Below are 13,826 nucleotides of genomic sequence, written 5' to 3'. Positions count from 1 at the left end.
TGAAGCCTCCTACTATTATTGACCACTTGTTCTTACAAGCAGAAACTTGCCTACACATTTGTTCTTCTATCTCCCTTTCACTATTTGGGGGTCTGTAGTATCCTCCCAGTAGCGTGACTGCCCCTTTTTTTATTTCTAAACTCAATCCATAAAGCTACCTTCAATCGTTGCCATGGCTGTTATCCACATTGTACGTTTGACCCTGACAGGCTGACAAACAAGACAGAGGGAGGGAGGGAGAGAAAAGGAGAGAGAGGCTGCCGGGTAGACAGCAGACTACACCACCCAGCATTAGATTGGCAAAGACAGACAGTGCTGCAAACATGTCGGATAGTATCCCTCTGCAGCCTGTTCGCCTCAAGAAAATCCACGACTCCAAACAGAGGAGCGGGTAAGAGACAAGCCACAACTGCTTAGAAACCCGGCGAGTTCGCTGCAGTTGTCTGGGGGTTTTTTTTAGATTAAAGGTTTTTTTTTCAATACAATAAATTCTGTGATACAACTCGGAATTTGTGAGTACAGGGTGTAAGCTCCCTGCTTTTACACAGAGGCTGAGCTGGCGATGGATGTTGTATTTTCGGTTACCATTATTTGGGGGAACAATGTTGTGATCTGGAGGCCGGCACCATCCCAGCAGTGACGGGTTACCTTCTCCCTCCACGCTCCCTTCCCCAGTGTGTAAGCTCAATCCATTCAGACAGGCGGGCAGAGCTGAGGGAGACTGTCATCGGGTTATTTATAATAACGAGATAAATAATAATAAAGAAAAGATGCGTAGCACTCAGCCGGGGAATATCAGGCGTATTTCGTAACGGGGAAAGACTGCTGACGACTGGGAAAGCGGGTCGCCTGGATTCCTCCTCTGTCAGACACCAGAGAGGCAAATTCTTAGGGAGAGCGGCAGAGATTTCTTTTGTGTACAAATTTTTTTTTGGCGTATATTTTTTGTAAAGTGCACTTGTAATTTAGACTTTGTGTACGTAGTGAGGAAAGCTGACCGAGTTGGAGGCATTTACATTTTATTTTCGATAGACGTTGCCTGTGTCTGGGCTCAGTTTGCTTGTGGTAGGGAAGGATTTCCTGGCAGGTTCTTCCTGGTGTACCGCCATTGAGTGCGGCGCACCCTTCAATAATAACGCCAACATGTATGAAATGAGATGAAATTGCCCCTCACCAACAATCGAAGATTCTGATATTTAGAGAGCGACATCATATTCCAGGACGGGAAACTGATTTGCTAAAAGATTTTTTTTTGGGGGGTGTGGGGTGCTCTGGGAACTGGATAAGCCCAGGGGTTGACCCAATGATGATCTCATGGTACTGTCACGTACCCTGGTTTCAGGGTGGAGCGTGTGTGCCACTCGCTTCTACAATCGCGAACATCGCTTTAGCTGTTTGCTGCTCTCACACCCCGCAAAAAAAAAAATTGCTGGTTTCAACCCTTCTCTGGCGAGAGCGTGTTCTGATAAATAAATACCAGCTTAAACCTGCAGCCCTCTGCAAACCCCTTCAAACTGCAATTTAAAAACAATAGGCTTGTGTGACACCCTGTCAGACCATTGAACTTGCTTTCTGATCGTGTTTGGAGCTATCCTCTCGAGTTGGACACACAAAGCATCAATAATCTGCGGTTGCAGTTTTCCACAAGTTGGAACATATTTGTTTACAACGTGCCTTGTAGCGCTCTTTCATTTTTGAGGCACGATACATGTTCACCATTATCAACTGCAAGAGTGCTTCCTTTTGCACTAGTGAGTAAACCTTTGCTTTTTTAGCTGTGTCCTTCCCTTTAGAGCCAGAAGCAAAAGGCTGAATTTTTCCCAACCCTGTGGTGAGGATGGCAATCTGCACAAAAGATTTTGAAGGGTGGGGGGTGTTGTAAGTGGCTGCACAGTGCGGAGACCATCAGCTGAATGGAGGTGGCCTCCTTGCTTGTGGCAGGCTGGCGGGTCATTGGAGCCAGAGGATTTAGTTCATGGAGAAGATACCATGCAGTAAATGGCCTCAATCATGGCAGTGTCCATGACTGTGGTGGGGGTGGGGGGTAGGAGCTAGCTCCTCCTGCCTGATGGCCCTCACCCCTTTGGGCTTTCTTACATCACCCGTTTCTGGCCTGAGGTATCGTCGTGCCTTCCAACCTATGACAGTGGGTTTGCTGAGCTTTCAGTGCTGGATGGCCTTCTATTGGTCCTCCAGATTTGGAAGCTGCACCTGCCATCTTCAATTGGACAATGAGCACAGAGATGGCAAATTAGGAGGCGACCTCCAGGAAAACAGCTCAGTCGGTTTGGCTGCTGGCAAGTGTGAGCCCGGGATCACCATTTGATCTCAATGTCAAGTCCTGACAGTCTGTGGGAATATCCTGTCCAAAGAGTGACATTTTGTGCCATGAGGTATTACCTTGATCTCCACAGTAAAAGAATTGAGTACTTTGGACAAGTGTTATTAGCAGCTCCCTTTAAAACAGAAAATAAGTGATGCCTAGAGCTTTTAAGAGAGCGCTTCTCTGTTGTGTCAGGTTCAGTTCTAATTGGTTTATTCCAGTCTCTTTGGGTTGAAGTTTAAGTTCTAACATGACACGGTCTTAAAACCTTGTTTTGAAATCTGCTTGTAACAGTCATCTGACAACAAATCATAAACATGCCAGCAAAATATAATTCTAAAATAGAAAAACTAATTTGGACTAGAGATGGAAATAATTGTAAATATATGTGAATTTAGACTCAAATGAATGCAGCACTTAGACTCGGATATGAATGAATGCAGTTTGCAATCGGCAGTGCAGTCAAATGCAGTCAAACTTCTTGTAGGATAAATAGTTTTTGTCTCCAGACAAAGGCTTGCTTCGGAGTAAAAATTATGATTTGTGTTCAGCCCTTGTCACTTTATGCCCTTATTACAGCTGAATAAATGTCCATGCATTTGCTAATGCTCTAAATTTGTATGGAGATCACAAAGTTAAGCTCTGGTGACAATTTTCATTTAGATGCAAAATCATTTCTATTCATTGCAAAAAAAGTAGTCTGGTTAAAATTAACTCTGTGATCAAGCTCTGCTTATAAATGGAGTTTTGGTGCTTGCATCACTGTAGGAACTCCTGTGAAAAATAACTGCTAAGGAGAAGAAATTCCTGAGCTTACCTGATACACAGGGCTTTAAGTACTCAAGTCAGCTGTCTTCAGTGCTGAGATTCTTGGAGAATATATGCAGCTAAGATATCCTGTGTGCTTTCCATGATAACTTTGGATTCTTGTTGCAATATGTATACTTAGGCATAGTGGTATTGTCCTTGTACTAATAATTCAGAGTCCCAGAGTAATGGCCTGGGGACCTGGGTTGGAATCCCATCATGGCAGATGGTGAAATATGAATTCAGTAAAAATCTGGAATTAAGAGTCTAATGATGACTAAGAAACTATTGTTGAGTGTTGTAAAAACCCTTCTGGTTCACTAATACCCCTTTAGGGAAGGAAATCTGCCATCCTTACCTATTTGACTCTTAATTTCCTTCTGAGATGGCCTAGCAAACCACGCAGTTGTATCAAACTATTAAAAAGCCTCAAAGGAATGAAACCTGGCTTCGACCTAGGCACTTGAAATGACAATGGCAAAGACAGCCCTGTCAACACTGCAGAGTCCTTTTTACTAACATCTGGGGGCTTCTGTCAAAATTGGGAGAGCCGTCCCACAGACTAGTCAAGCAACTGCCTGACGTAGTCATGGAACAGCTCACCAACCAGAGGGAGAGCATACTTGACGTCATCCTCACCGACCTGCCTGCCGCAGATGTATCTGTCCATGACAATATCAGTAGGAGTGACCACTGCACAGTCCTTGTGGAGATGAAGTCTCGTCTTCCTACTGAGGATACCCTCCATCATGTTGTGTGGCACTACCACCAAGATAAAATGGGATAGATTTCGAACAGATCTAGCAACTCAAAACTGGCAACCATGAGGTGCTGTAGGCCATCAGCAGCAGCATCAACCTTATGACCTGGTGTGTCCCACACTCTACCATTACCATCAAGCCAGATGATAAATCCTGGTTCAATGAAGAGTGCAGGAGGGCATGCCAGGAGCAGCACCAGACATACGTAAAAATGAGGTGTCAACCTGGTGAAACTACAGCACAGGACTACTTGCATTACAAACAGCATAAGCAGCAAGTGATAGACAGAGTTAAGTGATTCCACAACCATAGGATCAGATCTAAGCTCTACAGTCCTGCCACATCTAGTTGTGAGGTGGTGGACAATTAAACAACTCACTGGAGGAGGAGCATGCACAAAACATTCCCATCCTCAATGATGCAGGAGCCCAGCACATCAGTGCAACAGATAAGCCTGAAGCATTCGCTACAATCTTTAGCCAGAAGTCCCGAGTGGATGATCCATCTCAATCTCCCCTGGAGGTCTCCAGCATCACAGATGCCAATCTTCAGCCAGTTTGATTCACTCCATCTGATATCAAGATACGGCTGAAGGCATTGGATACTGCAAAGGCTATGGCCCTTGACAATATTCCGACAATTGCACTGAAGACTTTTGCTCCAGAACTTGCTGCACCCCTAGCCAAGCTGTTCCATTACTACTGTAACACTGGCATCTACCCGGCTATGTGGAAAATTGCCGAGATATGTCCTGTACACAAAAAGCAGGATAAATCCAATCCGGCCAATTACCGCCCTATCAGTGTACTCTCCATTATCAGTAAAGTGATGGAAGATGTCAACATTGCTAACAAACGGTACTTGCTTAGTAATAACCTGCTCACTGATGCTTAGTTTGGGTTCAGCTAGGGCCACTCAGCTCCTGACCTCATTACAGCCTTGGTTCAAACATGGACAAAAGTGCTGAACTCCAGAGATGAGGTGAGAGTGACTGCCCTTGACATCAAGGCAGCATTTGAGTGTGGCATCGAGGAGCCTGAGCAAAACTAGAGTTAATGGGAATCAGGGGGAAAACTCTGGTTGGAGTCATACCTAGCACAAAAGAAGATGGTTCTGATTGTTGAAGGTCAATTATCTCAGTTCCAGGAAATCACTGCAGGAGTTCCTCAGGGTAGTGTCTTAGGCCTAACAATCCTCAGCTGCTTCATCAGTGACCTTCTCTCCATCCTAAGGTCAGAATTGGGGATGTTCGCTGCTGATTGGTTCTGAACATTTCACATCCTCGACTCCTCAGATACTGATGCAGTCCATGCCCAAATGCTGCAAGACCTGGACAATATCCAGGCTTGGGCTGACAAGTGGCAAGAAACATACGTGCCACACAAGTGCCAGGCAATGACCATCTCCAACAAGAGAGAATCTGACCATCAGCCCGTGTCATTCAATGGCATTATTATTGCTGAAATCCCCACTATCAACATCCTGGGGGTTACCATCAACCAGATACTGAACAGGAATAGCCATAGAAATACTGTGGCTACAAGAGTAGGTCAGAGGCTAGGAATCCTGCAGTGAGTAACTCCACTCCTGACTCCCGAAAGCCTGTCTACCATTTACAAGGCACAAGTCAAGAGTGTGATGGAATACTCCCCAGTTGCCTGGATGAGTTTACCTCCAATAACACTCAAGCTTGAGACCTCCCAGGGCAAAACAACCTGCTTGATTGGCACCCCATCCACAAACATTCACTCCCTTCACCACTAACGCAGAGTAGCAGCAGGGTGTACCATCTACAAGATGCACTGCAGGAACTCACCAAGGCTTCTTGGACAGCACCTTCCAAACCCATGACTGCTACCATCTAGAAGGACAAGGGCAGCATACACATGGGAACACTACCACCTGCAAATTTCCCTCCAAGTCATTCAGCATCCAGACCTGGAAATATATCACTGTTCCTTCACTGTCTCTGGGTCAAAATCCTGTAACTCCATTCCAAACAACACTGTGGGTGTTCCTACACCATAGGGGCTGCAGTGGTTCAAGAAAGCAGCTCACCACCAGCTTCTCAAGGGCAAATAGGGATGGGCAATAAATGATGGCCCAGCCAGCAATGCCCACATCCCATGAATGAATGAAAAAAAAAACCTATCCTTAAGAGGGGAAGTGGGCTGAGAAGCAAACTTGTGAGCATACAAAGATGAATGTGGAAAATCCGGAAACTACAAGTAAGTAAACAGTTGAAAAGGAAATTAGCAACAAAAGCTGAGAAAAAAAAGTCAAATGCTAAACTATCAGAATGAAATAGACAAGATAGGACTCTAGTTTCTGCCTTTTTTTTCTGCGTCTTTATATTTATTTGTGTAGATGAGAAAAAGATAAACAAAAGATGATAGTGTGATTTACGAATGTTTAAATATAGGATCTATCTAGTTCAGAATTTTGGTCTATGTTATTTTAATCATATTTCTTGCTTTATTTCTTGCACCACAGCATCTGTTTATGATGTTTCCATGTTAGAGAGATTGTAAGGTTTGTAAATTAGACTGTGTCTTGTGCACCAACAATGGGCAGATTTTAAGTGTAAATGCAGCTTAATTGTACTTAATGGTATTGGAGTTGGCAATACCATTTTTGTTTGTTATATTGTGAAAGAACAATTTTAGACGACATAGCTCCATTAAATACATGAGAAGGTACATACAGTATTTGTTTTATAGTGGGTGGTGATTTGATGTGATATGAAATTGCTTTTTAGCGATTAGTCATAAGGACTTTCTTAGGTGTGAAAGCCTAGCTTAGAGAGACTTGGAATTCTCAGTAGCATTGAAGGGGACATCAGCAGTTCAGTACATCATTTTTCATAGTTGCTAGCGATGGATTTAGGCCTTTTCTGGAACCTTTCCAAGTTGGACTTTCATTTTACATCTTCATTGAGGATCAAGTGTACTGGATCCTATTGCTTTAGCAACTTGCAACTTACAGTTTTGGTACTGTTGCACTGAATGGGAAAAGTGAGACTTCCAAATAATTTCAGTGCAGAATTACATGGCTGAGATTCAGGCAACCTAAGATTGCAAATGTTTTACAGAATGACAGTACACAAGTTCCATTAATATAACGGGTATCAGAAATAATTGATTAAGAGACCCAGCATTGTAAGTCAGTTATGATAGCTTGAAGTAAATAAATTTGAATGAAGAGGAATTTTCACTTATTTTGTTTATTCAATTCCTGAAATTGCTTCCTGTTCCACTGAAAAGAACACACCATATAACATCTGAAATAAAAACAGAAAATGTTGAAATCCAGGTCTACTAGAATCCATAAGCAGAAGATATAGTTTAAATCTTCAAGTGTAGACCCTGGGCAGAATTTTTCATGCCTGCTGGCATTGGGCATGTTTAGTGGCATGAGTGGACAATATGGCGAGAAGGCCAAAAATCAGTTTCAAGATGTTGTGAAACCAGTTTTCAATTGTCCGCTCTGCCCGTCAATGGTGGGCCACGTTTCCCACCATCAGACTTCGGGAACCTCATTGTGACAAACCTGTTATAATTCTTTGAGGAGGTAATGAGCAGGTCAGACAAAGGAGAACCAATGGCTGTTATCTACTTGGACTTCCAGAAGGCCTTTGACAAGGTGCCTCACATGAGGCTGCTCATTTAGATAAGAGCCCATGGTGTTAGAGGCAAGGTACTAGAAGTTGGCTGTCTGGCAGGAGGCAGAGAGTGGGGATAAGGGGGTCCTTCTCAGGATGGTGACTGGTGACTAGTGAAGTTCCACAGGGGTCAGTGTTGGGACCACAACTTTTCACTTTATACATTAATGATCTAGATGAAGGAATTGAGGGCATTCTGGCTAAGTTTGCAGATGATACAAAGATAGGTGGAGGGACAGGTATTATTGAGGAGGCGGGGAGGTTGCAGAAGGATTTAGACAGGTTAGGAGAATGGGCAAAGAAGTGGCAGATGGAATACAACGTGGGGAAGTGTGAGGTCATGCACTTTGGTAGAAAGAACAGAGGCATGGACTATTTTCTAAATGGGGAGAGAATTTAGAAATCTGGAGTACAAAGGGACTTGGGATTCCTAGTCCAGGATTCTCTTAAGGTTAACTTGCAGGTTGAGTCGGTAGTTAGGAAGGCAAATGCAATGCTGGCATTTATTTCGAGTGGACTAGAATATAAAAGCAGGGATGTGCTGCTGAGGCTTTATAAGGCTCTGGTCAGACCACATTTAGAATATTGTGAGCAATTTTGGGCCTCGTATCTCAGGAAGGATGTGCTGGCCCTGGAGAGGGTCCAGGGGAGGTTCATGAGAATGATCCCAGGAATGAAAGGCTTCTGAGGAACGTTTGAGGACTCTGGGTCTATACTCAATGGAGTTTAGAAGGATGAGGGGGGATCTGATTGAAACTTACAGAATACTGAAAGGCCTGGATAGAGTGGACGTGGGGAGCTGTTTCCATTAGTAGGAGAGACTAGAACCTGAGGGCACAGCCTCAGAGCTTTTAGAACAGAGATGAAGAGAAACTTCTTTAGCCAGAGAGTGGTGAATCTATGGAATTCATTGCCACAGAAGTCTGTGGAGGCCAGTTCATTGAGTGTATTTAAGACGGAGATAGTTAGGTTCTTGATTGGTAAGGGAATCAAAGATTACGGGGAGAAGGCGGGAGAAAGGGGTTGAGAAACTAATCAGCCATGATTGAATGGCGGAGCGGACTCGATGGGCCGAATGGCCAAATTTCTGCTCCTATGTTTTATGGTATACCTGCCTATCATTATAAGCCTACTGGAGTCAACCCTCCATGCTGGATCATCTGAACATGTCGCCGTGATTGCATGCCAAGGTGTTTCATAATAGCATAGATAAGATGGTAGGCTGCACTTCGATGGGAACTCGGAGATGAGTGCCAAGTAACATTGCCCAGCGCTTGCCAGGATCGCCTGTTGCACTTCAAGATTGAGGTGCCGTGCATTCAGGCAAGGGCAGAGGCAAGTCGCTTTTTTCCGGCTGGCTGACAGTGCGGTGCCAGGGCAAAGGCTGCCCTGTGGTTGAGGTGAGTTGTGCGGCAGGGGTGGGTGTAAGGGGTGCACTGTGATTTAGGTAACTTGGTGGGATGGGCAAAGGCTGCACTGCGGCTGATGGTAGTGTGGGGTAGGAAGTGGCCACGCATCAGGGAAACCTTGCATGAAATGACCATTCCTCCGCGGCTGAGACAGTTCAGATGCAGTCACATTGACAAGCTTGGAGACGGGTCTCTAGCTTATCTGCCCGCTCAAGCAACGCAGAGGCATGAAAGTGCCACCAAATGTGCCTGAACTTTTCACCCCTCAAGCGCACACTGCAAACTAATGAGCGTTTTAGTGGACTGCAGTGCAGCTGGAGAACTGGGCACATTGCACAATCTCCTTGCTAAAGCTGATGTGGAGCAGTCACTGGTGGAGGCGCTCACAGCCCCTTGCAATGTCATCATCCTGGTTTGGACCAGTCTCCCCATGGTTCAAGCTAACAGCTAACAGCGCAGTCTTGCAGTGCGGGTTAGGAGAATGCCTGAGCTGAGAGCACAGCAAGCAGTCCAGTGGGCAAAGCTGCCACCAGTCGGTCAGGTTGACTGGGGCAGAGGAGTGTGGGGTGTCGGGCAGCCATGCATCCGGGCATCCAAGTGGTGGCCAGCACTCTCCAAGATGTGTTAAGGGGCCTTCAGATTTAACCAAGAGAGGTCCTTAGAATACCCAAGCTAACACACGTGTCTCTCTCTTTCATTCTGTAGGAGCGTGGAGCCTGGTGACCTAACTATATGCCTCGTGGCGTACAGAGAGCAGAGATGAAGGGGATGAGAGCAATGGAGGTGCCTGGCTGGGCAGAGTGGGGATCAGAACTCTCAGGAAGAAAGGGTGGCTGGGGCTCCCGCACACACTGCTGAAGAGCCACAGCTAGACCCAGGGTCTATAGACTCCGCCTTCCACTCCTACAGATGACTGAGAACCAGTGTTGCATGCCCAGGGAACTGGTTGGTCACATCCGCCAGCTCTGCAGGATTTGGCACCACGGGGACATGGAGGGCATCCACTGCCCGTGGACGTGAAAGTGACCATGGCACTCATTTTTTATGACAATGCCTCCTTTTGGGGCTCCACAGGTGACCTCTGGGATATCACAAGCCTCCACCCACAAATATATCCATGAGGTCACAGATGCTGTCTTTATGAAGGCACACAACTTTGTGCATTTCACCCGGGATGTAAGTGCATTGGGATTTGTCTGGATCTCAGGTTTCCCACAGGTGCAGGGTACCATCGACTGCACTCACATGGTGCTCAGATCTCCATGGCAACAAGCAGTCGACTGCGTCAGCTGGGTCTGTGCACAGTTTCCAGGGAGTGTCCATGAATCCCACATTCTCAGTTGGTCACAGATCGCTGAGGTCTTCCAGGGCCCACAGAAGCTGCAGGGATGGCTCCTCTGGGACAAGAGCTACCCGCAGAGACCCTGGCTGATGGCATCTGTGTGGCAGCCTCAGACTGCAGCAGAGCGAAGGTATAAAGAGGCTCATGCTGCAACTCTCAACTTGGTGGATCAGACCATCAGGACGTTGAAAATGAGGCACCTGGACCGGCCTGGTGGAGCCCTGCAATATAATCCACGGAGGGTGTCACGCATCGTCGTCATCTGCTGCGCCCTTTACAACCTGGTGCTGCAATGGGGGGAAGAGCTGGCTGAGGAGGAGATGGAGGAGCTGGGAGTGCCCTCTAATGAGGAAGACATTGATGAGGATGAGGGTGAGGAGGTCCTCGAAGGTAACGATGAGGCCATTGCACAGGCCAGACGAGATGGGCGCTCGGGAAGCCTCATAACTGCTTGATTTGTGGTGGTTGATGACGACATACAGTGAGGAGACACCAAAGGTGCTCACATTATACCTGTGAACGTTTGACTTCAGTCTGGCTGTTGGCAGTACACATATCCTCTGTGATAAGGCTCCTGTCATAGAGACACAGCAGAGGCCTTAATATTTGCTCCTTTCCAGGAGGATGATGACGACATGCAGTGAGGACACTCCACAATCTTCACAGCCTCTGTGAATGTCCGACTCCTGTCTGGCTGAGGGCAGCTCACTTGTGCTCTGTGATCAAGGTCATTTCATGGAGACACAGCCGTGAAACTTTAAATGCACCTGACCCTTTGTCAGCCTTCAGCACCTGACTCCTTCAGGATCACCGCATCACTGGTCACATGGAGCCAGCCCCATCTTAAAGGTGCTGAGAGCACACAGAGAGAATGATGGAACTCTGTGATGCCCACCTATGACATTCTGGCAGCAATGACAAGCACCTTCGAGGTGCAGGCATCATTAATGTGTCCAGTGAGTGAGGGCCAAGACCTGGAGAGCCCCAATCTGCTTTCAGGTCCTGTGTGCCAGTGGCACTCTCCGGGCATGTGGACCTGGAGCTGTTGGGGTCACAGGAAGAGGAGATTCAGATGGGCCAGACACTCCCTGCAGTCACCTGGGTGGATTGCCCTGGGGTGTGCACCTGCAGATCCTCCTCCCTATGGGGTGCCTAAGGGCTCCTAGCTGACTCCTTGAGCATAAGGGATAGCTGGAGTGTGATTGACCTGCCCCGTACCCCTCTTGCGTACATACTGTGGAGGCCAACTATGACGTCAGCAATGGAGTTCAGGCCACGCAGCAGCGTAAGACCGATGTCCTGGACCAAGGTCTCCATGGCGGCCGCCATTCTATCAGTGTTGACCTCGGTGCATTGGCACGCAGATGCTAATCACCTCAGCCTGAAGGCTTGCCTTACAATCTGAAGAGTGCAGCGGTCATCCCTTTCTAATGTTCCCTAGCTTGCCTTTGCAGCTTCAGCAACCGAGGTGTAATTGAGTCCAGAGGCTTGTCATCTGACTTGGACTCAGCAGATTTCTGGCCTCCAGCAGTTCTCCCGAGTGCCGGAGACCTGGGAAGTCCCTGCCTCTGCCTGCTGTGGCTCAGGGTGCGATGTGCTCATCAGGTTATGACCCTGAGGCTACTCTAAAGCTAGGTCGCATTGAGGTGTGTGTCTGCGCTGGTGGAGAGAGCAGGTGAGCGCTATGATGGGTCTTCAATGAGGGTGCCTTCAGATTCCACTTCAGAGGTATCCTCGTGGCTTGAGTGGAGGCCCTGGGTTGTGAACTCCACCGGCTGTTTGGCAGATGTGCCTGCGAAAGCAAGGAGAGATGATTAGTGCATAGCAGTGGTCTGTGAAACAGGACACATCACTCACAGCATGGTTGTCTGATGGATGTTGCGCTGCTGGATCCTCACTTGGTAGAGCACCATTGACCTCGTCTACAGCACAGGAATGGTCCAGATTGTCGCCGGCCGGATGGATGGCTCTGTTTTCAAAGTCAGTGAGGACCTTGATTTCAGGCATTCCTCCTGCGGCCTCTCCCTCTTGATGTGTGCCAGCTTGTCCTGCATTGATACAAATGGGGAGAGTGTCAGCGGGATGCCTACCAGGCCAGATGGTAAATATGGCTGGCATATGTGGGAGGTGAGTGGTTCTATGAATGGGATGAGGACAATGAAGATGTGTGTGTGAGAGTGAATGGTGATGTCCCTTGAACTGGCAGTGATTGAGATCCCTGTGGATGTGTGATGGGTTTGTGAGTGTGAGTTGAGTGATGAGATGAGTGACTTACCCTGGCAGAACGAGGATATCGTTCATCCTCTTTTGGCACTGGGTGGCTGTCCTCTTCTGCAGGGCGTTGGCGCAGACCGCCACTGCCTGGATTGGTGATGTTGCTGCCCCTCCAGCGACCAGGGTGGGGGTGGAGGTCATCACAGTGGGCCTCTGCGGCGTCCAAAAGACGCTTGAGGGACCCATCGCTAAACTGGAGGACTGCAGTTTTCTTGGCTTTCAGGACCGTATTGTCTATGCAGCATTCCTGGGCTGGAAGCACTGAGAAGTGTTCGTGTGGCTGCACCTTAAATATGGTGTCCGGCATGATGAAGCGGCAAGGTGATGTGTGATGGGCAAATGAAAGCCACCCCACCATTGAAACATCGAAAAATTCTGTTTCCCAGAAATGCATAATTAATGAGGCAGGATTGGGACGATATGGTGTGAAAAGCTGCCATTGCGGCTGGTAGGTAAAACATCCTTTTTACCTCCCGCTCACTGCACTTAATGCAAATCTGGGACGATTCTGCCTCCTATGTCAGAACTCTGTCTTTAATGATTTAATGACTGTGGACTCACTTTCATTAATTTGAATTTAGTTCATTGACATTTTATATAGCACCTTTAATATACAACAAATGTAAATAAGGTAAAAGCAAAAAACTGCGGATGCTGGAAATCCAAAACAAAAATAAAAATACTTGGAAAAACTCAGCAGGTCTGACAGCATCTGCGCAGAGGAACACAGTTAACATTTTGAGTCCGTATGACTCTTCAACAGAACTGAGGAAAAATAGAAGAGAAGTGAAATATAAGCTAGTTTAAGGTGGGGTGGGACAAGTAGAGCTGGATAGAGGGCCAGCGATAGGTGGAGATAACCAAAAGATGTCATAGACAAAAGGACAAAGAGATGTTGATGGTGGTGATATTGGCTAAGAAATGTGCTAATAGGTGACATTAAGGGCAGAAATCAGGACGAGCAAGGTACAGATGGCCCTAGTTGGGGTGGGGTCGGGGGAAGGGATTGAAATAGGCTAAAAGTTAGAGATAAAACAATGGATGGAAATACATTTTAAAATAATGGAAATAGATGGGAAAAGAAAAAACTATATAAATTATTGGAAAAAAAGGGGGATCGGAAAGTTGCCTGAATTAGTGTTGGTGAAGTTAAAAAAGACATCGCTTAAATCAACAGTAATCAAATTTACGAAATAACCAACAAGTTTAGACAAGCCTATTCTGAGATTGTTTAATTTACTGAATTGCT

The 13,826-nt window shown here is 46.7% G+C and overlaps 1 protein-coding gene across 2 annotated transcripts in view; it reads left to right on the top strand.

Annotated features, from left to right (window-relative positions):
- Positions 1 to 265: 265 nt before the first annotated feature.
- LOC121287454 (probable phospholipid-transporting ATPase IIA) overlaps positions 266 to 13,826 on the top strand; it is a 213,141-nt gene continuing 199,580 nt past the window's right edge. For both annotated transcript variants that reach the window (XM_041205352.1, XM_041205351.1), the window contains exon 1: positions 266 to 391. In XM_041205352.1, the coding sequence (XP_041061286.1) occupies positions 324 to 391 (68 nt within the window). In that variant the 5' untranslated portion in view covers positions 266 to 323. The remainder of the gene's footprint in view (positions 392 to 13,826) is intronic.

This window comes from Carcharodon carcharias, chromosome 14 (assembly GCF_017639515.1).
Source record: "Carcharodon carcharias isolate sCarCar2 chromosome 14, sCarCar2.pri, whole genome shotgun sequence".
Classification (NCBI taxonomy): domain Eukaryota; kingdom Metazoa; phylum Chordata; class Chondrichthyes; order Lamniformes; family Lamnidae; genus Carcharodon; species Carcharodon carcharias.
The sequence above is the reverse complement of the archived record's forward strand: the minus strand, read 5'-3'. Positions and strand labels throughout refer to the sequence as shown.